Source organism: Rattus norvegicus, chromosome 10 (assembly GCF_036323735.1).
Source record: "Rattus norvegicus strain BN/NHsdMcwi chromosome 10, GRCr8, whole genome shotgun sequence".
Classification (NCBI taxonomy): domain Eukaryota; kingdom Metazoa; phylum Chordata; class Mammalia; order Rodentia; family Muridae; genus Rattus; species Rattus norvegicus.
In genome coordinates this window covers 88,840,009-88,867,127 of record NC_086028.1, presented here as the reverse complement: position 1 = coordinate 88,867,127, position 27,119 = coordinate 88,840,009, and the positions used below count along the sequence as shown (strand labels likewise).

The 27,119-nt window shown below is 45.6% G+C and overlaps 1 protein-coding gene and 1 long non-coding RNA gene across 6 annotated transcripts in view; one reads left to right on the top strand and one right to left on the bottom strand.

The window, feature by feature from the left end:
- The window catches only part of LOC134480884 (uncharacterized), a 37,890-nt gene extending 33,345 nt beyond the window's left edge, over nt 1-4,545 (bottom strand). Inside the window, exon 1 of the long non-coding RNA XR_010055833.1 lies at nt 3,439-4,545. This is a non-coding gene — a long non-coding RNA (uncharacterized LOC134480884). The remainder of the gene's footprint in view (nt 1-3,438) is intronic.
- Plekhm1 (pleckstrin homology and RUN domain containing M1) overlaps nt 1-27,119 on the top strand; it is a 61,872-nt gene that overhangs the window by 9,443 nt on the left and 25,310 nt on the right. The window contains exons 4-7 of one of the 5 annotated variants that reach the window (XM_039086121.2): nt 888-1,027; nt 12,542-12,627; nt 18,704-18,951; nt 20,523-21,149. In XM_039086121.2, the coding sequence (XP_038942049.1) occupies nt 12,583-12,627; nt 18,704-18,951; nt 20,523-21,149 (920 nt within the window). In that variant the 5' untranslated portion in view covers nt 888-1,027; nt 12,542-12,582. Of the gene's footprint in view, nt 1-887; nt 1,028-4,594; nt 4,726-12,541; nt 12,628-16,096; nt 16,193-16,419; nt 16,516-18,703; nt 18,952-20,522; nt 21,150-27,119 lie in introns of those variants that run through there. The other 4 variants (NM_001009677.2, XM_006247527.4, XM_008768292.3 and 1 more) reach the window with 4 other exon arrangements.

The window sequence follows — 27,119 nt, the reverse complement described above, 5'->3', positions numbered from 1 at the left end:
AGAGACAGAGACAGAGACAGAGACAGAGACAGAGACAGACAGAGAGAGACAGAGACAGAGAGACAGAGAGACAGAGACAGAGAGATGAGAGAGAGAAATAATGAATGTGCTGGGGACCTGAACCCAAGTCTTCTGCAAGAGCTACAAATACTCTTAACCATTGAGCCATCTCTCTAGCCCCTTAAAAACATTATTTCTTTAAATTGTAGGCGTTGGGAATATAGCTCTGACCAAACCAGCTCAGTCAGCCAAACATGGGCCCAAGGGAGGGAGTGAGGGTTGAAAAGAAAAAGACAATTAGACAACATTATAACATGGCCTCAGTGCTGAGGCTGAAGCAGGGTTTTTTCAGTCTGATTTTATATTATTCTAGGAACATACAAAGAATATGGTCGATCCTAAGGCATAAACAGAGTAGTTAAGGAACACAGAAAGCATAAACAAAGGTCCCATGATTACTGTATTCAGGGTCTTAACAAGACTCAACAAGATACAAAAAACGCATTCCTCAGCTGAATTCACTGTGAGCCTACTTCCTGTCCTAGCCCAATGTCAAACTCTTAGAAGTCGGCCCCAAAAGCTCTCCACATGCTCAGTGGCAAACTGTTCAGTATAGGCAAGGCCCTAGGTTCAATCAAAACTGTCCAATGTCAAAAATAGTTTGTGGAGCTAGAGAGATGGCTCAGTGGTTAAGAGCACTGTGTGCTCTTCCAGAGGACCCCGGGGTTCAATTCCCAACACCCACATGGCAGTTCACAACTGTCTGCAACTCGAGTTCCAGAAGATCTGACACCAGCACACAGACATACATGCAGGCAAAACACTAATGCACATGAAATAAAAATAATTAAAAAAACAGTAATGGTTTGCCTGTCTTTAATTTGCAGTTTTGCTTCTGAGCCATCAAAGGTACTGCTACATATTCTGACTCAATCAGTCTGCAGCTGTGGAGGAGGGGTCGCTCCTGCTGAGGGAATATCCAACCTGCTAACCCCCAATGGGATGGGGCACTCTGGAAGTGAACAGGGTAAGCTGGACCAGAGCTCAGGTCAGTGGAGCTTGTGATCAGGGACAGCTGAGGTAAAAGTATTTGTTGAGGAAACTGGTCTAAGTTCCATCCCCATTTAAAGGTGGAAAGAGAGAGTACTTGTATAAAATCATTTATGACCTCCCAGCACACATACAAAAGAAGAAATTGGGGGTTGGAGGTTACCTTCTAGCCGCCCTTGTTGTTAATTATATTTTATTTATTAATCATTTTTAAAAGATTTATTTATGTATATGAATACATTGAGCTGTCTTCAGACACACCAGAAGAGGGCATCAGATCCCATTACAGATGGTTGTGAGCCACCATGTGGTTGCTGGGATTTGAACTCAGGACCTCTGGAAGAGAAGTCAGTGCTCTTAACTGCTGAGCGATGTCTCAGCCCTTATTAATCATTTTTAATTATATTTTATTATGCAAAACAGTTTTTTAATGTAATTATATTTTAATGACACTCTTCCTCTCCTCCAAGTCTTTACAGATCTTCTCCCCATCCCAACTTTAAGTTCTTTCTCAAAAAACCAAAGCTCCAATAGAACAATACCAAAAACACAGGACAACTCCCAAAAAGAAAAAAGAAAAGCCTGTAACTGAGTTTAAGAGTGCGCGCACACGCGCGCGCGCGCACGCACGCACGCACGCACGCACGCACGCGCGCACACAGACCATATAGTCCATTATACGTTGGTCAGCTACTCCAGAACACGAGGCCTGCCCTAAAGTGTTTGATAAACCCAGTGCCACTCCACTGGGGGTGGGGGGGGGGAGTAATTTCCTTCTCCTACCAAGTACAATAGACAGTTCAGTTGTTAATCTTTATCCTAGTGCTAGGTTTCCATTCAAGAATGCTTTTTTTAATAAACATAACAAAATAAAATATAAGATAAAACCAAAGCCATCACATCGGAGTTGGACAGGACACACCAACAGAAGGAAGAGTCCAAGAGAAGGAAAAGTATAGAGTCCCTTGTTTGCACACTCGGAAACCCCACAGAAACATAAACTGGGGACCTAAATGCCGAGGACCAGGTGCGGACCATGCTGGCAGGTCCTCAGGAAGATGGGAATCACTCTACCTCAAGATCCAGCTACACCATTCTTGTGCATATCCCCAAAGGACACTTTCTTTACCCTACCACGAAAACACCTGTCCAGTCACGTTCATTGCTGTTTTAGTCATAATAGCCAGAAACTGGAAACCCGATGTCCATCAATAGAAGAATAGATAAAGAAAATGTGGTACATTTACACAACAGAGTATTATTCAGCCATTTAAAAAAAAAAGACATCATGAAATTACAGGCAAATGGATATAACTAAAAAAAAAAATTATCCTTAGTGAGGTATCCTAGACCTAGTATCTATTTGTTATATGTGACAATAGCTGTTAAGTCAATGACAAGCTAAAATCTGTAGAACCATGTTGGGTAGCTGTAGAGTAAGAGACTGAAGGGGACAAACAGCTCTCCTTTGGAAAAGACTATGGATGGATGGGGGGCTGGAACAGGAGGATCAAATGGGGAAGGAGGAGGGGATTCGGAGAGAGAATACTTGGGGAGAGACAGCTAAATTAAGGGGTATTGGAAAGGTGGTATGGAAAAACTAATACAGGAGAAATTTCCTAAAATATATACATATATGAAGGCAGTCTAAATGAGAACTCCAAATAATTGAGGAGACAGACTATGAACTGGCCGTCTCTTGTCACCAAAGCTTTGAGACCAGGGACCGGGTTGGGTCTAATTGAATTATTGGCCAAAGAAGCCCCATGGAGGTCTCCCAACAACCCAGGCTGTTGCCATGACAGCTGAAGGCAGCACCTGCACTCACTGAACCTGGGCTGGAGCCTTCATCCCCACGCTCTACCACCTTTGGCACAAGGAGGTACTTTTCACGCTACCAAATGTGAAGTGCAAACGCCAAGCCAAGTCACAGCCCCTTCACAACAGGGGTACTGCCTGCAAGATATGTTAGGACAGTGGCAGCAACAAAACTTGTGGGAGTGACCAACCAGTACCTGATTTGACTTAAGGCCCACTTCACAAGATGGAACCCATATCCGACATGATTGGGGTGATCAAGAACCAGAGACTAGATAGCCCAGGGACCTAGGGTAAAAGCAAGTAGTACTGGTGTCTTGGTTAGGGTGAAAAGACACCATGACCAAGGTAACTCTTATAAAGGACAACATCTAATCGGTGCTGTTTTACAGTTTTTGAGGTCCCGTCCATTATCACAGTGACAGGAAGCGTGGCAGCATGCAGATAGGCTTGGTGCTGGAGAAGGAGCGTATTCTTAGAGCCTTGATTAGAAGGCAACCAAGAGAGACTGCCTCTTCCACACCGGCCAGAGTTTATTATATTCAAATATATATTACCTCAAGGCCCTACCTCCACAGTGACACACTTCCTCTAATAAGGCCACATCTCCTCCAATAAGGCCATGCCTCCTGATAGTGCCACTTCCCACGGGCCAAGTATATTCAAACCACAACTGGTAAAAAAGAAAGAAAAAGAAAAAAGAAAAAAAGAGACAATGATAAAATGGCTTCTAATGACACTCTGCTATACTCATAGATAAGTTCAGCCATCATCAAAGAAGCTTCTTTCTGCAGCAGATAGGAACAAATACAGAGACCCACAGCCAGATATTCTGCTGAGAGTGAGAGACCTTGGAATACCCAGCCTTTTATGGGTTCTTTAAATCCCTCCCCACAGGCCTCAGGGAACCCCAAGAGTGTAGGAGCCATAGGGAATGGAAGACATCAAGAAAATAAGGCCCTCTAAATCGATATGAGCAAAGCTCATATAAACGCACAGACAGAAGCAAGATATTTACTACGCACCCTTTCACAGTCCCAATCTCTATGGCCCACATTTAGGCCCTAAATTCCCTTTTGGGCAAAGTCCACAGGGTGCAGTATGCACACTGCCTGCCCTGCCCTTTATTAGTCACATTTGACAGTTTTCTTCCGTGTCTATTCCGAGAGACAGTTGTCATTTTCTGTAAAAGAACACAGCAATTAAATAGTGGGAAGATAAAAAGCAGGCCCTCTGGGCTTCACGCCTCAAAGGGCTGACCGCAAGCAAATTAAACTAACCGGTCCAAGAGAGCCCGCAGGGCGATCACGTGGTATAAGACAAGTCAAACAACTGTTTCCTGGCTCCGGAAAACCAGTCCTAGGGGTTCCCGCTTGGACCCAGAACCCAGCATCCACTTGCTCCCTCCAGTACTAATGCCCTTAGGGAAGCACACAGGTTAATGGCGCCACAGGTCGTATCTTCGGTTTAAGGGGGCAAAAAAACCACAGCTCCAAAGTTGCACAGACCGGGTTAAGGGGCAGAGCTGCGGGAGACAGGCGGTCCCGACTCTCCAGTGGCCCAGCTACTCTGCGCTACCCAGAATCCTGGCATCGCGAGCCGCAGAATCGCTTACTTGAGCCAAGAACCCCTGCAATGCCCCCGCAGGAGATGAGCTGCCGGCCCCGCCCCTCGGCTCCTCTAGGCCTCGTGATTGGTTCCGCGGGCTGGGGCGGGGCCGTAGCGGCGAGCCGACGTGATGGCGTCAGACGCCGCGCGCCGCTTCCTGTTGTCAGTGCCTCTGGAGCCGCGGCTTTTTCTCCGAACTGAGGCGTTTCGCTTTGCCTGGAGCTCCGCCACCTGCTCCTGCTCCCTTTGGTGAGTCTAGGGTCTGGACGTGGAGGGGAGCGCGGGGCAGCGACGCGATCCGGCGGTGGGCCTGCAGCCTCGCAGCCGCTCGCGACCCCTGGGCGCCTTGAGACTTGTGGTGGGAACCTCGGCCCTTAGCTACTGGGGCCTGTTCCACCTCAGCCAGCGGCCACCGGGTCTCTCCCCTCCGTCTCCACCACAGTCAACCGCAGCCCTAAGCCGGGTCCCCCTAACCAACGGTCTTGCAAAAGTGTAGTGTCACTCGTGACCCCTCTTTAGCCCAGTTGCAACCGGATTGGAGCGAGCCACATCCCTCCACCACCTCTTATCTCAACATAATGTTTAGCCTTCAACTCTTCTGAACTTTCCCTTGACCCTCCATTCTGGCTCTGATTTCGTATCACAGCTTGTCATATCCGGCTCACTCATCCCAAATACCCTAGGTCTGTCTCCCTCCTATTGACCCACTACTAAAGTTGTCGCCTGTTTAACTTGCCGGTTTCTTCTTGATAACTGACATCACAGCTTTATCTCAAGTCTTGTGTGTATCTTTTCTTTACCGACTTGACTTTTACCTCATTTCCTAGCTGATCACAGAGGTAAGTTCTCTCTGGCACTTACCTACTTAAGACCTTTCTATAAACTCTCCCTGACTCTGCTGCCTCAGTTCCTACCATTTCCCCCAGTCCTTTTGTCATTTTAAATTTAATATACATTAATTCTTTGAGAATTTTATACATGCATGTAATGTATTTTGATAATATCCCTACCCCCATTCATCTCATTGTTTTGCTGTTGGCTTTTTTGTTTGTTTGTTTTTTGTTTTTGTTTTGAGACAGCATGTTTCTAGCCTTATCTCTCTATGAAATCACTCTGTAGATCAGGCTGGCCTCAGAGATCCCCTTGTGTTTTAATCTGTTTTTATTCTTTTGGTTTGGAGGGCAGAAGGTGGGCGTGGAGGGTGGTTTTGTTTTTTGTTTTTGTTATTGTTTGTTTTGAGACAGCCAATTCAAGTAGCCAAAGCTAGCCATGGACTCCTGATCCTCCCTGCCTCCACCTCCCAAGTGCTGGAACTGTAGGCATGAGTCACCATGTGTGGCTTCCCAGAGTTACTATTAACTAGATCTACTCAACTCCCTTCAGTTCCTTCCTCCATCCAGCTCTCTTTCACTTTGAGAACTTAGGGCCCAGCTCCCTACTGGTCATGCTTGCTGTGTTCCTCAACAGCCATGTCTGCTCCTTGCACAGAGCCCAGCAGACTAAACGGCCGAATTGGTGTGTGTAGGGACTCAAACGGTACCTGAGTATAGAGCTTACTCCAGAGCTTTTTGGGGGAGCTCTTCCTGGTGTCTGATCTCCTGAATGTGTTTCCACTGATGGCTTTTCTGGGATTCCTATTAAATCATTTGTGCCTGCTGTTGTAATCCTAGGTGTCATTCAAATACCTGGAAGGTATGAGGTGACCACTCATCCATCTCATTCATCCTGGGGTAATGGAAACCAGCCCTTCCTTTTGGCTGACTGGTGTTTTGTCAGTAGAGAGCCTCAAGGAGCACGGTGGAGTTGGTTGTGATCACAGAGTCCTTCCCGTGTGTCCTAGCACCTGTGAGGAAGAATCCTCCCGGTGTTCCTTTCTGCATAGCTGACTGCAGATCTTTCCCATTATTGAACCCAGAGACATAATGGCCATCAGAAGCATGTTCTAAGTCATGAAGAGTCCTGGAGAGGTTGAAGGATTAGGTACAGGGGCTGTAAAATTGCCCTATTTTGTAGGCCCAAGATCATTTAGTCTTAGCCACTGGGGTTTGTAGGAACATGTAAAGGTGAATTCAGTAGTTGAGGCATATGGGTCTTTAAGGTCCTTGATGCAGCTTTTTTTTTTTTTTTTTTTTTTTTTTTTAAATACATTTCCTCCAAGTTCTAAGTGGCTCGATTAGGAGAGTCAACCGTCTTTGGTGGCAGCCTCTTGCCTCTTCCCATACCCACTCCCAGTGATGGAGATTCAGTCCAGGACCTTGTATAGGTTAGGCAAGTATTCAACCACTGAGCTACACTTGAAGCCCTATCAGCAATTATAAAGGGGCCTGAGACACCATCACTGCCACAGTAGTCTCCTTCTGTGAAGGCTGAGTGCAGTTCTGCCTTTAATCGCCTCTCCTAACAATGCAACCTTCAGAGTGGCAAAAGTTTCTTAGTAGTGTAAAGTGCTGTGCCTCAGCTTCCCACAGTCTGTCGAGTAGATGTACCTGTTCTATATGCCTCGCCTTTATCTATTAAATTATTCAGGAGTTGGGCTTGTTATCTATTTTTTTTCTTTTTGATATTTTGCGTACTAGTCCTAGAAACAGAGTGGTGAATGAGTTCTTCAAAGTTCTTGTTTTCATTCATTCAGAGTATACACGTCTTTAGACTCCTATAGCAAAGCCAGATACAATGCTACCCACATGTAACCACAGGTGCCCAGGAGACTGAAGATGAGAGTTCAAAGCTTTCCCAAGGAGTTTAAGGCCTTCCTGGGCTACATTCTAAGTCCAAGGTCAGTTTATGCTACATAGCAAGATCTTGCTCAAAAAGAAAGAGTTCAGGGGGTTGGGGATTTAGCTCAGTGGTAGAGCGCTTGCCTAGGAAGCGCAAGGCCCTGGGTTCGGTCCCCAGCTCCGAAAAAAAGAACCCAAAAAAAAAAAAAAAAAGAAAGAGTTCAGGACCAGAGATAGACCTCAGTGGGAGCGCACTGCCGAAGGGGAATCTGAAAGCCAGGCATAGTTGGCCAGGCTTTGTAATCTCTTTGTTGAGGAAGGAGAAACTTGAAAGATTGCTGGAAGTCAAGGCCAGCCTGGGCTACACAGCAAAGGTCTTGTCCTTAAAAAACAAAACAAAACCAAAACAGGGTAGAAGGAAGAATCCTATTCTGTGTGAAACAGGACTGTGGGAGAGATGGTGGTATTGGGTGAAAGGCAAGTTGGAGGGAAAATGTGCCCAGCGGGGACAGATGCCCTCACCCACCCTCGTGTTTGATCTAGTCTCTCATCCTCCAGCAGCTTTTAATTTGAAGTTCCTGCTTCAGAAGCTTGTTCTTTTTACCCCATCCCCACCCCAAATCCTACCTATACCCCTAACCCTATTCTTACCCCTACCTATCCCTACCCCTACTATTACTTGTACCTCTATCCCTGCCCCTCCAGGACACTGGCTTAGAAGTCCAGCTTTCTTCAGGACATGCTGGTTACTCACTCAGGATTCATGTGTCTGAAAGGTCAGCTGCCTTTCTGAATCAGATCTTAACTCTGTCATTCGTTTCCATACCATAATATGCCTCATCCCTCAGTCTGGCAGCTGGGAGGCCTGGGCACAGGGCTGTTCACAACTGACAGGTATATGATTCAGGCTGTGCAAAGGCTGTTGGCATGGCTAAGGTATCTGTAGAGAAACCCTTTCCGTTCACTGATGAACAGAGTGCTTGGTAAAGCCTCCTTGTCCATTCTTTGAAGTTTCATGTAAGCTATGCCCCTCCTTTCTTCTTCAAAGTGTAGATGAAGTAAAAATAACCGTACTAGCTAGAACTGGGATAAATCCTTCCCAAATTGAACATTTAAGAAAGGACAGTTCTAAAACTCAGGTGTCATGAAGAAGACCTGGGCTTGGCTGGATGGAGACATAAATCTATCTGGTAAGACAGTGTCTTGCTTTAGTTTTTATCTGATAAAGTAGAGCTTCTTTTGACCTGAGACAGTTTGAGCTGCAAATAAAGGACTCAGGAGACCTGAGATTTCCGTTTCTTACTTGCTTCTACTGAGCCTGTGCGCTCCTCTAAAGTAGAGATGACTGTGTTGCACAGGACTGTTCTAAGAATTAAACAGAGCTAGAGAACAAGATCAGAGAAGCATTGTCCATTTCAAAAGGCACATAAGGGTGAGTCAGTGCCTGGGGTAGAGGCAGACTTAGTACCATTTGGGGCTTTCTAAGTAGCACCAGCTGTGTCCTCTGCTGAACTCCCCAGTAATGTTCAAGACCCTTAATATTGTTGCCCAAGTCTCCTTACTCCTGCAGAAGTGTCCTGAAAGCCACACCTCTCTTGGTGTCAGTGAAGAATAACTGAGAGTAGAGAGAGTGGTGTGACACCATGCTGGGAAATCTGATGTCCACGCCAGGCAGATAGTGGTCACTGACCCAGCAGTCAAGATGGCTGCCATGAGCAAATGCAGTCCTGCCTCCCTGAAGCACTATGGTTTAGACACAAGGAACTAGTGTTTAAGCTTCCTTCAAAGAAGAATAAAGGTGCTGGCTGTGGTGGTGCTTGTCTCTGATAACAGCACTGGCAAGGTAGAGGCAGGATGATCTCTGTGCATTCAAAGCCTGTCTGATCTACAGGACTACATGGAGAGACCCTGTCTTGGGGGGTAGGAGGAGGGAGGCAGCCTAAACCTGAAAATTTTTACTTATTTTATGGATTGTGAATGGTTGTTCTGGATTGCTGAGCTAATGTCATTTTGTGGCTTTTCTGACAGTTTCTGGCAACAGTTACTTCCTTTTGCTTGAGACCTGTACTCTGGTCTTGTTGGCTTCAATTTATCTTAGTTTGTTTTTTTTTTTTTTAATGAATTAATTGTGTGTGTGTATGTGTGTGTGTGTGTGTGTGTGTGTGTGTGTGTGTGTAGTAACAGAAGAGGGCATCAGGTCTCCCCAAATTAGAGATAAAGGGTGTGGTGAGCTATCTGAGAACCAAACCTAGGACTTCTGGAAGAGCAGTACAAGTCCTTACTTGCTGAGCCCCAGTTAGGTTTTTTGAGGTGGAGGTATCTATAGCTAGGCTAGCCTGGAACGCCCTGTGTGACTGAAAGTGGCCCTCAGCTCCACAGTCCTTCTGCCTCAAGCCTCTTCTCCTGAGTGCTGAGACCACAAATGAGCCCACTATATTGGGATTTGGGTTTTGTTTTAGCATGGTTTTGGTGGGGTTTTTTTGTTTTTGTTTTTTGTTTGTTTGTGTGTTTGTTTTGAGGCAGGTTGTCATGTAGCTGAGGGTGATACTAAACCCACCCTTTTGGCTGTACTTCCAAATGCTGGGATTACATGGCCCTGGGTGGTATTTGTTTGTTTGCTTGTTTGTTTTTAAAAGTAATTACTTGGCTTTAACCATTAACTGTGCCCCTCTTGAGTACTCTATTGCTTTCAGCTAATTAGTCCCAGGAGCTTTAATTGACATAGGCAGTTATTTATATGTTGAGGTCTAAGCCCCAGGGTCCTGTTCACTAGCTGAGAGAAGAGCAACTGGAGTGTGAGGAATTCCGTCTGAGCAGCAGCCTGAGGCTGAGAGAGGCTGGGGCCCTGGAACTGTGGGGACTTGGAAGCCAAGGGCCTGGAGCCCAAGCAGCTAGATCTTGCTTGCTGGACTGCACAAGGGTCATGAGGGAGGAATTCAGCTTCCGGGACAGGCATTTTGTGAGGAGTGACTGACTATAGCAGATAGCTCCTCTTCTACCATCTTGGAAATCGGAATATGGGCTGGCCTCCTGAGGCCTTGAAAATTCCTGGGATATAGAGCAGAATTTGGAATAGTGAAGCCAGAGGTTTTTTTTTTTTTTTTTTTTTGGTTCTTTTTTTCGGAGCTGGGGACCGAACCCAGGGCCTTGCGCTTCCTAGGCAAGCGCTCTACCGCTGAGCTAAATCCCCAGCCCGAAGCCAGAGTTTTGTAGTCAGAGCTAAGGGCTCCTCCTGGCAGCCTGTCTCTATGAGGGCCATGCTTCTTTTCCACACACTTGCCTCCCTGTACAAAGCCTGTCTTAAGATGTCCACTCTGTGACTTTTTTATTACCACTGTCTAAGAAACCAGCAACTGGCTTGGTCCCATCATTGAGGATCATCCTGTTTCTTCCCTTCCCAGGTCTCACACTCCACTTCTGTGCTATAAACCTTGCCTGCTAGACTGGCCTTATTGTTCCTCGGGACTGCAGCTGAAGTGCGTGCCTCTTCCCAGCCCCCCTCAAAGTCTAGCTTGTTCCGAGCGGTGGAGCCAAGCCACTATTGTGTAAATTTGTTCCTAGACCTGCCTCAGCTTCCTCTTCCTCCTTCCTCTATCAGGTAGAAATAATGAAATGGCTTTCGGATGTAGGGTGATCACAGGGGAAGTGTAAACAAGGCAGTCTGTGTAGCATCCCTTGGTTATGCGAACTTCCTTGTTCAGTAATTGAGTGAGACGACCTGAATGTTGGCTCTGTAGTCTCTTTCCCTAGCTTTGTCTGGCTGCGAATGTGCCTGCCTAGCCTGAATGCTCCAGCTTGGGCCAAGGGAAGAAGGCACCTGCTCTTCGAAATCTTGAACTGTGGATACATAGCTACAACATGGGCAGTGGTATTCTTCATTTTTATATTTGTGGCTACATCCATGGGAATTGCAGATAGCTTTTCTACCCTGAACACATCATGTTCACACTTCACACTTGAGAAATAAAATCCTATGCTCCCATGCTCCTACTAGCAGCAGATTGTGATGTCAGAACCCATGTTGGTCATTTAGACGAATATCTGTGGCACTCAACCTAAAGCTTTGGAGCCGGTGCAGAAGCAGAAGGATGGAGAGAAAGCCGTCTCCTGAAGCTGCTGCAGCTGTGCTTCAAACCCTGGCCTGGGGCAGCAGCTGGGTCCTGTACAAGACCGGGGCCTGGAGTGTGAACTGTGAGGCCCAGCACCTGGTCTCAACCCATTCTTGGCTTCAGTGAAAGCCCCTCCTTCATGCCCTAGCCGCAAGCCTTCTGAGGTTTTCACACTCAACCCTTCTGTCTGAGAAGTTTTACATGACCCAATAGGTAGATGTATAAGGTAGGCAAATCAAACATTTAATAAGAATAAACCATAAATAAATCTATTTTAAAACAATTCTTTGGTTAAAACGTACAGTTTTACTCTTTATTGAAGAATTTTCATACTGATAAGAAAGCTGTGCTTATCTATCAAATTCAAGGCGTACTAATTTGATACGTGCTGAGGAAACACTAAGAGCCTTTGCTTTTATAATTAAGCCATTATGCTTCTATAGAAGAATTTTGTATAGTAAACACAGCAAGACTGCAAGTTTTCTCAAATGTGAACTGAGAGCTGGGCATGGTGGCCCACACCTTTATTATCAGGCCCAGGAGGCAGAGATAAAAGCAGATCTCCATAAGTTTGAGGCCAACCTGGTCTACATAGAATTCCAGGACAGCCAGGACTATATGGAGAGACCCTGTCTAAAGGGGAAAAATTGGCTCACATCCAAGCTGAGGTTTATCAGACAGTGTTCGTTGATGATGTATGATGATGCATTGTGACTTCCTGTCTTATGCATATACACGTGTTGCATATTCAGAACCAGAGCAGCTGTGGAAGTCACGTGATGCCACAGGTGCGCTCTGCCAGAAATACCTCAGATTCATCAGACTTTGATTTTGAATTAATGTTCAGTTGTTGTGCATTCAGGAACCTGTTTCTGTTGATTTTTTTTTCTTTTTTTGCAATTACCACATTTAGTTGTGGCACCTGATAGGAATTTCAACCCATTGTTGAGAAAGCTTTGCAAATCTCTGTCCCATAGGCCCTGGCTTTCTGCATAGATTTTGGTGGGAAGCGCTCTCCGCTCCCCTTCTTGGTGCACAGGGTTTTGCCCCTCCCAAAGACTGAACTTCTGTTTCCTTCCTTAAAATCCAGTGTCAGTTTTTCCTGTGCTTTGTTCAAAGGCAATTCATTTGCAATTTGTTGGACAGGGCCTGACCTCCTGCTGCCTGCTGGGTGGGGCCTGCGGTTATAGGGGTAAGTTCTGTACATGCTCGTCTAGCCTCCTCCTTCTGTTCCTTCAGGTGTCATGTGAGTCTCCTTGAGAACTGCTGCCCGAGTGGAAATGCTCTCAGTGGAGAATGGCCTGGACCCTCGGGCTGCCATCCAGGTAGGTGGAAAAATTAGGATCAAGAGAGGGAGGGACTGCACAGGGCCACCATTTCATCAACACTCAAAGATTTATTTAGTTTATGTACATGAGTACACTGTACTCTTCAGACACCAGGAGAGGGCATCAGATCTCATTACAGATGGCTGTGAGCCACCATGTGGTTGCTGGGAATTGAACTCAGGACCTCTGGAAGAGCAGTCAGTGCATTTAACAACTGAGCCATCTCTCCAGCTCCCTCATCAGCTTTTCTCTTAAAAAAATTTTTTTTGGGGTTGGGGATTTAGCTCAGTGGTAGAGCACTTGCCTAGGAAGCGCAAGGCCCTGGGTTCGGTCCCCAGCTCCGAAAAAAAGAACAACAAAAAAAAAAAATTTTTTTTTCCTTTTAGATAGGGTCTCATGGGGTAGCCTAAATGGGCCTCAAACTCACTCATACCAAAGGATAAACTCCTGATTTTCCTGCCTTGACCTTCAAGGTGCTAGGATTGCTGGCCCGAATCACTGTGCCCAGCTTTCATCTTCTGTCCTTGAAATAAATGAACACTACGTAGAGAGAGGCTTCAGGTGGAGAAACATTGACAACAAAGTCTGGCTTCCAAGAGATCCTAATAGATATCTCTCTCTCTCTCTCTCTCTCTCTCTCTCTCTCTCTCGTGTGTGTGCGTGCTCGTGTGCGTGCACGCATGTGCATACACATACCCCCTATAGCGTGTGTGGCAGTCAGGAAAACCTATGGGAGTCTGTTTTCTCATTTCATCATGCATCATGTGGGTTCGTGGACTTGGAAGCAAGTACCTTTACCCACTGAGCCCTCCTGCTAATCACCCATCCTTGGAGTTCTCCTCTCTCCTTCTCCCCAGTGCTGAAAGCGCAGATGTTGCCATGCCCAGTTTCTTATGGGTGCTGGAGATCCCAACCCAGGTTCTCATGCTTGTGTGTACTTTAGTTTGTTCAGGCCCTGAGTTTTGTCTGACGAAGTTGATCTCACTAGTTTCAATAGTGGGGTTAAGTTGGCAGCGTCTATGCATTTGTCATGTACTACTTTCCAGGAAAACGGCAAACAAACATATTTGTGGTCAGTTTATCAGAACCTCTCCAACAACTTTTCGTAGCGATTTTTTTTTCTGTGCTTGGCCCTGGATTTGCCTCAGTACTCTGGACTGATTATCTGTGTCTCGGAAAGGAAGGAGGTCAGGTAGCTTTTTGACTCAGTGGAATCCTGTGGTGGCTTCTTTGGAGAATCCTGTTCCCCGGTTACCAAAACCTCCTGCAAGGAGGAGCTGCAGCCCTCAGAGAGCTGCCTTCCCTCTCCTGGCCACTAGAGGGTCAGCTCTACCTGTTTCCCTGCTGGCTTCCAGCTAGGCCTTCGAAGGCTCCCTGGGCCTCTGGAGCAGAGCAAGAGGTGCACAGACCTCCCCTGAGGTGTACGCCTAGTTATCCCTGCATTCCCTGACACAGCATCTGGTAGGCACTCAGTTGGAAGTAGTTTGAGCCTTTTATATAATATATAATATATAATATATTTTAAGTAACATTTAAAATTCAATCCCAAGATCAAAATCTTTGCTTCAGAGGACACTATTCATAAAGTATTAAAGGAGAGATGAAAAGATATTGTACACAGAAAAAGAGAAGATATTATCTCTGGAAAAGGTCTGGTATCCAAAATATATAACTATTTCAGCCTTTAAGAGAGAATCTGGGCACTGGGAAATGGCTGTCTATGGTGTGTGCTGGTATGAAGCCCTGTGTTTGGATCTCCAGAACCCTTGTGGCAATCTTTATAACCCCAGTTAGGGAGAGGGAAGGCACATTTCTGAGAAATCCCCAGGTAGCCCATGAATTGGTGAGCACAGGTTCAGAAAGAGACCTTGCCTATCAGAGTAGTGTGTGTACTGGGCATGGTGGTGCACACTTTAATCCCAGCATTTGGAAGTGAGAGGCTGGTCTATCTCTAAGTTCCAGGCCAGCCTGATCTACAGAGTGAGTTTTAGGACAGCCAGAGCTACAGAGAGAAACCAGAATAATAACAAAAAAGACTAATGTGTAGAGTGATTAAGACACTCAGCCCACATATATGTGCTGATCTGCACATGCACTGACACACAAAAGCCCACACAGCACACATTAAAAACAAGTTATACAGTGGAAAAGGATTTCTCCAAGGAAGATATACAAATGACCAATAAGTACACAAAATGGTACTTTTTATTACTATTAATTACTTTTAAATTAATTACACAGGGAGATGTAAGAGAACGCCATGGTAGGGTGCTGCTTCACTCCATTAAGGTGGCTGCAATCAGAAAGACAATAATAGCAAGTGTTGACAAAAACTTGGAAAAGTTGGACCTCTCCCCTGATCTCTGAGAATGGAAAAATCATGGCTACTTTAGCAACAGCTGGTTCCTAAAAAACACAAAAAGGCTTTTGAGGTTGTTTCTTTATTCCTTTTCTTTCTGGTGTTGGGGGTGAAATACAGGATCCCAAAAATCTAGGCAGCTCTCTACCCCTGAACCACATCCCCAGCCTGGCATGGGGATCATAGCTTTTATGTGATCTAACAATTCTTTGGATTTGAAGGCAGGTTTTACTGTGTAAAACTGGCCTCAAACTTAACTCTGAAGACAGCTTCCAACTCACACTGAAGTAGGTCCTCAGCTTTTAGCAGTCAAGAGTGCAAGCCTGTCACATGCGAGCTCATCGGTTCTAGACCTCAAAGTATGTCTGCGTAACGATGGGATAAAAACACTCCAGCGACACTGTAATCACAAAGTGCCACCAAGCCAGGCATTCGTTTTGTCGTGAATAGCCAGATAAAGGTTGGGATGCCATGCAGTAGCATATGCCTGACAGCAAGCAAGAAGAAACTAAATTCTGATGATGTGCTGTAGCACACACAGCCCTTGAACCCTTGCCAAGTCACAGGAACCACACTCAAAGACACATGCTGTATGCTTCCATTTCTCAGAAATGGCCCGAAGAGATAAATCTGTAGAGTCAGAAAGTAAAATTATCTTGCAGCCACCCCCAACCCTGCCACTAACACACTGTTTCTCTCAGTGGTGTTGAAATGCTCTAACATTAGCTGATGGCAAAGGTTGCACAATTCTCTGAATATGCTAAAAACCACTGAACTTCCTTTTCCAAAACCTTCTATATTTTATTGACTAAATTTTCAGACCAAGAAGTTTAATTAACTATAAACAGAGTAAATACAATAAAACCCGTGGGCTTTTGGTATTGTTTGTTTAGGAATATATCTATGATTAAAAGTATTATTAAAAAATAAAATGATGTTGGAGAGATTGGCTGAGAATTAAGCAAAACGCACTTGCTACCATTTTTTGTTTGTTTGTTTGTTTTGTTTTGTTTGAAATGGTCTCTCGATGTAGCCCTGGCTGTCCTGGACTCATTAGTGCACCAGGCTGACCTCAAACTCAAAGATCCACCTGCCTCTGCCTCTCAGGTGCTGGGATTAATGGCGTGCCCACCACTCCTGGCCTCACTCCTGAGAAGACCCTGATTCAATTCCTGGTAACCCAGTGTTCGTTCACTACTGCCTGTAAGTCCAGTTCCAGCGGGATCCACCACCCTCTTCTGGTCCCCATGAGTACCGAACACACACGATGCACTTACATGCAGGCAAAATATACATACAAACTAAAAATAAGTAAACTTTTAGAGGTTTTATTTTTGTTTTATATGAACATTTTGCCCAAAAGTGTAAATGCACCACATGCGCACAGTGCCTGTGGAGGCCAAAGACAGCATCAGATTTCTGTACTTTAGTTACAGACAGGAGAGGCCATGTGCATGGTCGGCACCGAACCTCGTCCTCTACAAGAGCAGCCAGTGCTCCTAAGCTGAGCCATCTCTCCAGGCCCAGTAAGCAAGTCTTTTTCAGTTTTTCTTTTTGAGAATTTCATATGTGAGTACTATGTCATTTCTATCCCTCCTACCTGCAGCTCCTCCTGTGACTCCCCCACTCACTTCCAAGTGCACAGTCTCTTCTCCTACCATTGTTATTGTTACCCTTACACGAACACAGACACACCTGTGCATATACTCTACTAAGCCACTGGTAATGCTCTTCTGCATATGGGACTGGACAGCCCATTAGTGCTCATCCCTGTAGAAGACTGATTCTCCTCTCAGCAGCCATTGTAAAGGAATCTGTTTGTTTGTTTGTTTGTTCGTTCGTTTGTTCATTTGTTTGATTGAGACAGGGTCTTACAATGTAGCCATGGCTGGTCTGGGACTCCTTATGTAGACTAGGTTAGCCTCAAGGACTCCTTACGTAGACTAGGTTAGCCTCAAGCTTACAGAGGTCTGTTTGCTTCTGCATCCTGAGTACAGAGATTAAAGGAATGTGTCACCAGTGTTAATAGATTAAAAAATTATTATTATTAATATTATTAATTACTACTACTACTACTACTACTATCATTTGTGAAAGTAAAAGTTACCAAAATTCAAGAATGTGGTTGCTTCTGGTGAGGATCAAAAACAGCAAAACAAACCCAGAAGTTTATAGTTTAAAATCAGAAAAGTTAATATGAATTATAACTTGTTAATTAATTTTTTAAATTCAACTTTCCAAACAACACTTTCTGTTCAGATTAAGTCAGAATAAAAGTGAAGTATTTATATATATATATATATATATATTTTTTTTTTTTTTTTGGTTTTTTTTTCGGAGCTGGGGATTGAACCCAGGGCCTTGCGCTTCCTAGGCAAGCGCTCTACCACTGAGCTAAATCCCCAACCCCAGTATTTATAATTTAACACTTGCTTCAAACTGGTTTTTCTGAAGTTCTGTCTAGTTCTTTGCCAAACACTAACAATGATTTGATACACTCGTAATTACAGTTGTACATTCTTTTTTTTTTTTTTTCCGGAGCTGGGACCGAACCCAGGGCCTTGCGCTCTCTAGGCAAGCGCTCTACCACTGAGCTAAATCCCCAACCCCTTCGTAATTACAGTTGTATAATTTTTCCACCAACAATTGGTGTACACTTGGAATTGCCTGTCTTATATATGCTTATTGTACCAGACAGTGGCAAGTGTTAGAGACACAAGGAGGAGTGAGAAATAAACTTCTGTCCTCAAGCAATGGCCCTGTTGTGCATGGTGGATCAGATAGATCTCTGAATTCAAGGCTAGCCTGGTCTACAAGTAGATCTCGAAATAGAGAAATACCTTTGCCATTTAACTTTTAGGGAATTGAGGCTCAGAGAAGGTAAGTGAAGTGTCTGCAAACAGAGCTGGGACCGACTTTAAGGCTCTGCTCTAGGCCTGGGCTCTTAGCTAATGCAGTTATACTTCTGTGATCTTGACCTTTTCCCCCCACAGTGTTGGGGGTCTAACCGAGGGCTGTGCCTGTCAAGCATACTCTCCTGAGCCACACTTGCTGGTCCTTTCTTTGTTATTGCTCTAAATAAATCCTCTCTGCCTCATGAGATTATCTCTGCACATTTCCCCCCCTCCCCCGCTGCAATAGTGGGATTTAAATACAAGACTGATAGTTTAAAAAACAAAAGATGGAGCTGGAGAGATTCTTCAATGGTTAAAAGCACTTGCTGCTCTTGCAGGGGACCTGGGTTTGATTCCCAGCATCTACTTGTTGTGTGGTCCATCTGTAACTCTGGTTTTAGGGAATTTGATCCCATCTTCTAACCTCAGACAGTAGGCACACATGTGATATACAGACACACATGTAAGATAATCCTTATACGTATATTAATAAATCTAATTAAAACTTTTTCTTTAGGGCTGGGGATTTAGCTCAGTGGTAGAGCGCTTACCTAAGAAGTGCAAGGCCCTGGGTTCGGTCCCCAGCTCCGGAAAAAAAAAAAAATAAAAAAAATAAAACTTTTTCTTTAAAGAATGATGTAGAAACCATTTCTTCTCTGTGCTGGATCTTCACTCACCACAGTAGTACACTTTGCAGAAGGAGTCTAGGTTAGTGTGTGTGCGTGTATGCGTGTGCGTGCTTGCACACATTGAAGAACAGGCCAGGGACTCAATGTAGGATTTGCCTCTGAAGTCTGCCCTTGTGTTTGACACAACTTAGGTCATCAAGAAGAAGCTAGTGGGATCTGTGAAGGCCCTGCAGAAACAGCATGTGTCTCTGGACACAGTGGTCACCAGTGAAGATGGAGATGCTAACACCATGTGCAGTGCCCTGGAGGCCGTGTTCATCCATGGCTTGCATGCCAAGTACATCCGTGCTGAGGCTGGCGGCAAAAGGAAGAAGCACACTCATCAGAAGCCTCTGCCTCAGCCTGTCTTCTGGCCCCTTCTGAAAGCTGTCACCCACAAGTGAGACACATCAGGGAAGAGCTTCAGAGTGGGGGCATTTGACTCCTCTTAAGGGTGGCAAAGCCAGAAAACAGTGCTTTCGTGTGGTCGTTATGCAATGATTGTAGGGCTGGAGAAGACTTAAGGAAGGCTTGTCTCCAGACCTTGAGACACTTCACTTGTTTAAGAGTCTCTGGCTACTCCTCACCCCAGCACTAATGACCTTTTGACTCAGCTAGGCTGAGTCATGTACTTAGTACTGAGTGGTGTGGCCTAAGAACACTAAAGTAGTCTCTGCTCCTTTTCACAGGACATTTTGCTGGCTTGCCTTTGAATATTCGAGTCTGTCTTCTAAACTTAAAATAATTTTTAAAACTTTTTATATGTGCCTACACTAATGTCTGTGCACCATGTCTGTGTCGGTGCAGGGCACACAAGCCAAAAGGTCCCTGGGAACTGGAGCTACAGATGACTGAGCCCCCATGTGGGTACTGGAAATCGAGCCTGGGTCCTCTCAAAAGCAGCCAGTGCTTTTAACAGTGAGCCATCTCTCCAGCTCCTGTGCTCTAAACTTTATGTTCATGATGAGTTATGTGTGGCATTTAGCCAAGAGGCCAGATATATTTCTCAATATTTACCCCAAGGCCCAGTCTTTAACCTTGTCCTTGGCTGCTTAGGCTCTATGCTGTTAGCTAGCGCTGCCTCCATAAAGTATTAAATGCCACTCTTAGCCTGAAGATGCCTTGTCTGTCTCTGATTTGCCTTCCTGTACCTGCTGCCACTGCCCTGTCTTGGTTTTTAGCTCTCTTCTGAAAACAGTGATTTTCTTTCTTTTTAGTTTTTAGGTTTTTTTTTTTTAAGTTTGTGTGGTGGGTGTGTCTGTGTGTATGCTACGTGCATGCGGGTGCCCATGGAGTCCAGAATGGGTAATGAGATCCTCTGGAGCTGGAGTTTTGAATACTTGTGAGACATTCAACATAATGTGCAGGGACTTGAACTCAGATCCTCTGGAAGTGCAGCAGGTGCTCTTAACCACTGAGCAACTGCTCCAGTCCCAGAGAATGACTTTCTAGTTGTCTCTGTGTCTCGTTCAGTGTTTCCTTGGCTCAATTAGCCAGTCAACATGTACCGTGCTGAAGTTAAATGGAGCTCAGCCACTGAGTCCAGAGGACTGTGGGTGTACTTCTGCCCCACCCCTCCTCTGTCAGAGGAGGGGTTTATATCAGACCGAAGCTTTGGGAACTGAGTTTGTACACCTAGGGTTTAAGTATTCCCTGCAGTGCCAGTTGCTTGTGACTGAGCATATCTCAGTCGTCGAATGCTTGCCTAGTCTGCACAAGGCTCATTATTCCCTAGGAATTGGGGTTGGACTCAGCAAATATGTCTTGGGTTAGTAAATGACATCTGGTAGCTTTGGTTGAACAGTTCAGCTTTCCTATATTCCCCAGATAGCATTGCCCCAGGATGTTTTATGCTTAAATATGATCCTGTTTGCAATACTTTATCACTGTTTCTTGCTAAGAAGTAGCCTGAACCGTGTCTCTGAGACTTGAGGTAGTTTCTTGAAACACATCTGCTCTGTCCCCCTCCAGACACATTATCTCAGACTTGGAGCACCTGGTCTTCATCAATACAGACGTAGGCCGCTGCCGGGCCTGGCTGCGGTTGGCCCTCAATGATGGGCTGATGGAGTGCTACCTGAAGTTGCTCCTGCAGGAACCTGCACGGTTGTGCGAGTACTATCAGCCCACGGCCCTGCTTCGAGATGCTGAGGAAGCCGAGTTCCTCCTGAGCTTCCTCCAAGGACTAACATCCTTGTCTTTTGAACTCTCCTACAAGTCAGCCATCTTAAATGAATGGACACTCACCCCACTGTCTCTCTCTGGGCTTTGCCCCCTCTCTGAACTGGACCCTCTCACTGTCTCTGGTGCAGAACTGCAACGGAAGGAGTCTCTGGATTCCATTTCCCATTCCTCAGGCTCTGAGGACATCGAAGTCCAACACTCAGGCCATAAGATCCGCAGGGACAGGAAGCTCACCGCCTCTTCCCTCAGCCTGGACACAGCCAGCTCATCCCAGCTATCCTGCAGCCTAAATTCTGACAGCTGCCTGCTCCAAGAGAATGGTCCCAAGAGTCCAGACCACTCTGAGGAACCCATGTCCTACGACTCAGATCTGGGCACAGCAAATGCTGATGACTCTGACAGGTCTCTGCAAGAGTGAGTACCTCCCTCACCCTTACTCTGCTTTCCTGTACATGACTGTCACCGAACGGTGGATATAAAGAAGGTGCAGGAAACATGGCTCTCGGTGTAACTGAAGAAATAGCACAGTAAGGAGAATGGATAGCTTTGGGTTTTTTTTTTTTTTTTTTTTAATGGCTTTCCTCTGTAGCCCAGGCTAGCCCAGGACTCATCTGATTCTCCTAAGTGCTGGCATTAGAGGTGTGAGCCACCACTCCCCACTGGAGAATAGTTCTAGTACCCAGAGTTAAGCTGAGTCTTTATTTAGCCTTTTTGAGGTCTTCAGAAAATAATGTCTTTTCATCTAGAGGGAAGGAGCTGATAGCTCAGAGTGCATGGACAGCCCCAGCCAGTACCGTGTAGTAGAGTGCATCGGCTGTGACCGTGCAGGGCACCTGGCAGGGCAGACACAGAACCTGAGCACATGAAGACTAGTGAGTGTGGAGGGTCGTGCAGGACAGACTCCTTTAACTGCTTACCCTGAGGGGAAGGAGGCAGAGCTCCCGCCCTGTCTCCAATACTGGATAAGCTGTCCGCCCTGGAGCTACCCTGCCAGCCCTGGCAGATCCTCCTTCACACCCCATACTCAAGAAGTGCTGGGAATCAAACCAGGGTCGTACATGAGCTAGACACGCTCTCTACCCCTGAACTGCATCCCCAAACCCCAGAGCTTTTTGGTTTTTATTTAATTTTTATTTAATTATTTTCGTAAGACAGGGTCTCATACTGTAGCTCATGCTGGCCAAAGACTTGCTCTAGAGCCAAGGCTGTCCTTGAATTCTTTGATCCTTCTGCCTCCACTTCCTGAGTACATGTGTTTCCAAGTTCCTAAATGTATCAATAGCAGTATGTTTTTACTTTATTTTCTGTTTAAATTTTCTTCCTATTTTTTCCGTTTTCTACAAAAAGTAGTACATGTATATTTCTGTCTAGCTGGTGTGTCAGAGCCTTTCCTTTTCTGATGTATACTGTTTTACTCAGTGGACATTTAGATGACTCAGCTCCCAGAAACACAAGAACTGAATGAAGAAAAACCGGTCTGCAGCTTCCACAAATGTGTCTGAACACTCTGCTAGGAATGTCCCACGGTCTCAGTCAGTCATGCCAGCGGAAGGGGTTGTCAAGTCGTGGGTATTTGGTAACTTGTTGTTGAGTCAACCTCCTTCAGTTAAGTCTGTGTTCCGTCAGCTCAAGTCAAGTCTTTTCACTACCACTACACATCCCACAGCCTTGGTCCAGGTCCTTCCGGGTTGCCGCCGATAGGATAGAGTCAATCTCAGTGGGCAGGACTCACAGAAACCTAGTTTCCAGGACTGCGTGCCTCCACGGTCTGCAAGTTGAGCAGAGAGAAAGAAGTAGACTGGGCCTAGCCAGGGCTGTCAGTGAGAGAAGGGAGAGTAAGCAGGGGCAGAGCATGGTGAGCATGGCAGGCAGGGGTACCAAGGAGACAAATAGGCATCTGAGAGGGGAGCAGGACTGGGGTGGGGAAGGGAGGAGGACTGGGATAGGGAGGGGAGGAGGGGGAAGCTAGTGGACTTTGGAATGTGTGACAGGTACTTGTGACACTGAGACAGCCTGGAGGCAGCACGTGCTTTGTGCTACTACAGGCATATATCAGTTGGAAAGCTATTTGTCCCCTCTGCCAGAGGTAAGGGAAATGACAGATGGAAACCTGTCACAAGTTCCTGGAACGCTGGCTTTTATCTGACGACCAGAGCCCTCCTGTAGTCCAGCTCAAGTTCATCTCAGATAGCATTTGGAGCCTGGAGAACTGGAGTTTCCTTAGGCCTGACAGTGAGCCACTCCTGTGGGAATGGGAGGCCCCAGAGGTGGAGCACTGAGTCTGAGAGATGACAATTTCAGGTGTCAAATGAGTTTAGATAGAGCTCACCAGGGAATAACCCCAGGGAACCATCTCTGCCTTTTGAAGTGCTGGGTGGGGTGATACAGCATGACTTAGGCCCGCCCACCTCTCTTAGGCCTTCTCTCTGTCATGTGCCTTTATCTGTCATGAGTCTTATGACTGGAAGATTCCAGCATAAAGTCTTTGAATCAGTGGCTGTCCACCCTGTCTAGGAATCACTGACGTGGTTCTTGTGGCGAAGTTCATAGTTGAGGGTCAGGATGATGCAGACAAGCAGCAGACACCAATGTGAATAACTGGAGCCTGGAGCACACAGATGCACGGCACAAGCAGTGCTGCCGTTCTCAGAGGTGGGCCTTTAAGTTACCCTCTGTGGATGCCACATCCACACATGGAGGTCAGAGGTCAGAGGACAACTTTCAGGAATTGGTTCTCTCCCCAGGATCAAAGTCAGGTCCTCAGGACTCACAGCAAATGCCTTTACTTGCTGAGCTGACCCCCTGGATCAGCATTTTCCTCTTTAAAGATGGAGTCATGCCATGTAGCCTAGGCTGGTCCTGAACTCTTGACCTTCCAAGCTGGTTTACAGAAAAGCACTTCCACACTGCGCTTGACCTTAGCCTGGAAGCTGCAGAGACCAACATTTCTAAGTCTGTGTTTTAATAATAAAAGATCCCCAGAAGTGCTTCAGTTGAGTTTATTCTTTAATAATACTGTGTGTGTGTGTGTGTGTGTGTGTGTGTGTGTGTGTGTGTGTGTGTAACATTTTAAGTTAACTAGGCATAAATGCCTTAATGTTTCAACTCTTAAAACATCTGCAGATTGAACAAAGCACAAAACATAACTTCAGATGAAGCTTGCTCACAAACTGTAAGGGGTTCTGTCTCATGAAAAGTAAATTGCAGCTTGCTGTGTGGGCTGACTGTTCTTTGGGTCTGTACTATAATTATGGAGGGTTGTAGAGCTGAACTGCCAGGGCTGTCCACTTAGCAGCCTTCCGCCTGCTCACCCTTCCTGACCTTGATGTGAGAATGAGACTAAAGCAAAGAGCATAAAGGAGGGGTCAGGATGTAAGCACTTAGCCCCTTGGGGGAGGATGTCAGGAGTGCTGGAGAAGTGGTTTGATTGTGTAATTAATTGCTATACATGACCAGCGACATCACTTCTCTCACTACCTGTCTTTGCATAAACAGCTGCAAAACTTTTTAGGATATGTTTTTCATTGAAAGTAATTTTTTCATGCAGTATATTCTGATCATGGTTTCTCTCCTGCAGCTTCTCCCAGATTTTCCCAACTTTCCCCCTGTACATCCTGACCTAGCTGTGTCTGGAAGACACCGTTTCCTTGGTGTCATCCATCCTCTCTGACTTTTACAGTCTTTCCACTGCAAAACTTTGTTAGTATTTGTCAGATGTCTTAGCATTAGAGCTTACCTCTGGGCTTTCTGCAGTGGCTCTTGCCTGCCAGTGAAACAGACCTGTGTTCCACAAACATGAAGGTCTACATGGTCAGGGAAAATTTCTGCATACCTCACATACACACGCATGCATGCACACATGTGTATATGCATGTAAACAGACAGGAGACTAGGGAGATAGCTTAGTTGGTAAAGCACTTGTGTTACCTGACTTGGATCCTCAGAACCCGTGTTGAAAAGATCTGGGAGTGATGGCACCTGTCTGTAATCCCAGGGCTCCAGAGGCAGAGACAGGCGGACCCCTGGGGCTCACTGGCCAGCCAGCATAACTTGCTAGGCTAGCTGCAGGCTGATGAGAGAAGCCCTGTCTCAAAACACAAGGTACGATGTTTGAGGAATGACCATGAGGGTGCCCTAGGCCTGCACACATCCTTGTACTGGTGCATACGTGATCTTTTTCTCTTGCTCACACACCACAAAGGGGAGGAGGCAGGGAGCTCAGCGTTTCCTACTCCCTAGAAATCATATTCATACATTTTTGTTGTTTTAGCTTTTTGGTTCTTTTTGGGTTAGAGAGACAGTATGGAGGGTTGAACCTAGAGCTCATTTATGCTAGGCAAACTCTACCACTGAAATATATCCCTAGCCTTCCTTTGATTTTTTTTTCCCCTTTTTGTTTTTTCAATTTTTTTGAGAAAAGAGCTTCTCTTTGTAGCCATCACTATCCTGAAACTCACTATGTAGACCAGGTTAGCCTTGAACTCACAGATACCTATGCCCAATCTTTTCATTTTTGAGGCAGGGTCCCCTGGGCTCACCATGAACTCACTGATGTTCAGTTAGGCTCAGGACCCTCCTGCCAAGATAGTGCAGAAGTACAGGCGTGAGCAGCCATCCCAAGCATCTTGATCTTTCCAGTTTTGTTTCTTGTGACAGCATCTCACTTTGTAGTGTTGGAGGCCTTTGGAACTCATTGTGACCAAGCTAGCCTTGAGCTCGGAGATCCACCTGCCTCTGCCGACCAAGTATTGGTATCAAAAGGCCTTGAACCACCATTTCCAGTTTAATAAGTTATCCTCTGACTTATTCCCTTCCTCTTATAGTAAGAATAACAAAGAATTAGATTTTTTGTTATTTTGTCTTTTTTTTTTTTTTTTTTTCGGAGCTGAGGACCGAACCCAGGGCCTTGCGCTCTACCACTGAGCTAAATCCCCAACCCCAAGAATTAGAATTTTTTTTTAAATTTTTTATTAACTTTTATTTATATGAATACATTTTTTTAGCTGACTTCAGACACACCAGAAGAAGGCATCAGATGGTTGTGAGCCACCATGTGGTTGCTGGGATTTGAACTCAGGACCTCTGGAAGAGCAGCCAGTGCTCTTAAACACTGAGCCATCTCTCCAGCCCCAAGAATTAGAATTTTTAATAATTTCACTTTGGCATTTTCATACATACTTATGTGTTTGGATCACGTCCCTCTTCTCTTTTTCTCAGCCATCTTCCTCCTCCCATGCAGCACCCCTGTGGTTTCCCCTTTTCTGTTTTCAGTGTCTTCTCATCCTAGATCCTTCTATTTGTGAGAAAAAAATATACAATGCACGTCTTCCTAAGTTGTAGTTCTCATAACACGATTGTCTCCAATCCCATTCATTTTTCCGTAAATGGTGCAGTTTTGCTCTGTTTACAGCTGCATGTCTACCATGTATTCCTTACCCAGTCATTTCTTGGTGACTGGCTGGTGCTGGGACTTGTCCACCTGCTGCACAAAGAGTCCTTGAGATCTACTGGGGAGTGGTATACCCAGTGGGATATAATTGTTATATTTTGTCTTTTGAGGAACTCCTGTACTTATTTGCATAATTTTATACTAACACTATATAAAGGTTCCTTCTCCCCCACATCTGCCATTTATATTTTTATTTTACATTTTAATTTTCTGTGTGTGAGGTTTTTGCCTGCCTGTATGTGTGTGCACTGCATTGTGCAGTGCCAGCAGAGGCCAGAAGAGGGCACCATACCCCACAGGTCTAGAGTTACAGACAGTTGTGAGCAACCATGTGGGTAATGGGAATCAAACCCTGGTCCTCAGCAAGAGCCACCAGCGCTCTTAACTGCCGAGCCGTCTCTCCAGACTCCCACTGTCTTGTTTATGACAAGGAGGTCCCAAGCTCATCATAAAATTCACCTTTGTTTTCCTTGCAGATTTTTGAGGCAGGATTTTGCCGTGTAGCCCTGACCAGACTAACGTCAAACTCATCACTATCCTCCTGCCTCCACTTCCTAAGTGCTGGGACTGCAGGCACAAGCCAAAATGCACAGTTACCAGGGCATCTTTATTGCCATGGAAGGAAAAGGCAGTGCGTTGCCATTTGCTCTGTGTTTGTGTGTTCTGGACACTTTGTACAGACAGAACCATGTAATGCACGGCCTTTGGTAGCTGGTCTCTCGCTCTGGATACAGTTTCAGACTCATCCACGCTATAGCATGCACCATGTCTGAATAATACCCCGTTTGGTGCATCTGCCATGGTGTGTTCATTCTCCAATTAGTGGACTGCTCTTTGCTCCTGACTGTTCAGGTAATAGTGCTGTGAACAGTCGTGTCCAAATTTTATCTGACATGTTTTGATTCTCATAGGTGTAGACCTGGAAAAGAGTTGCA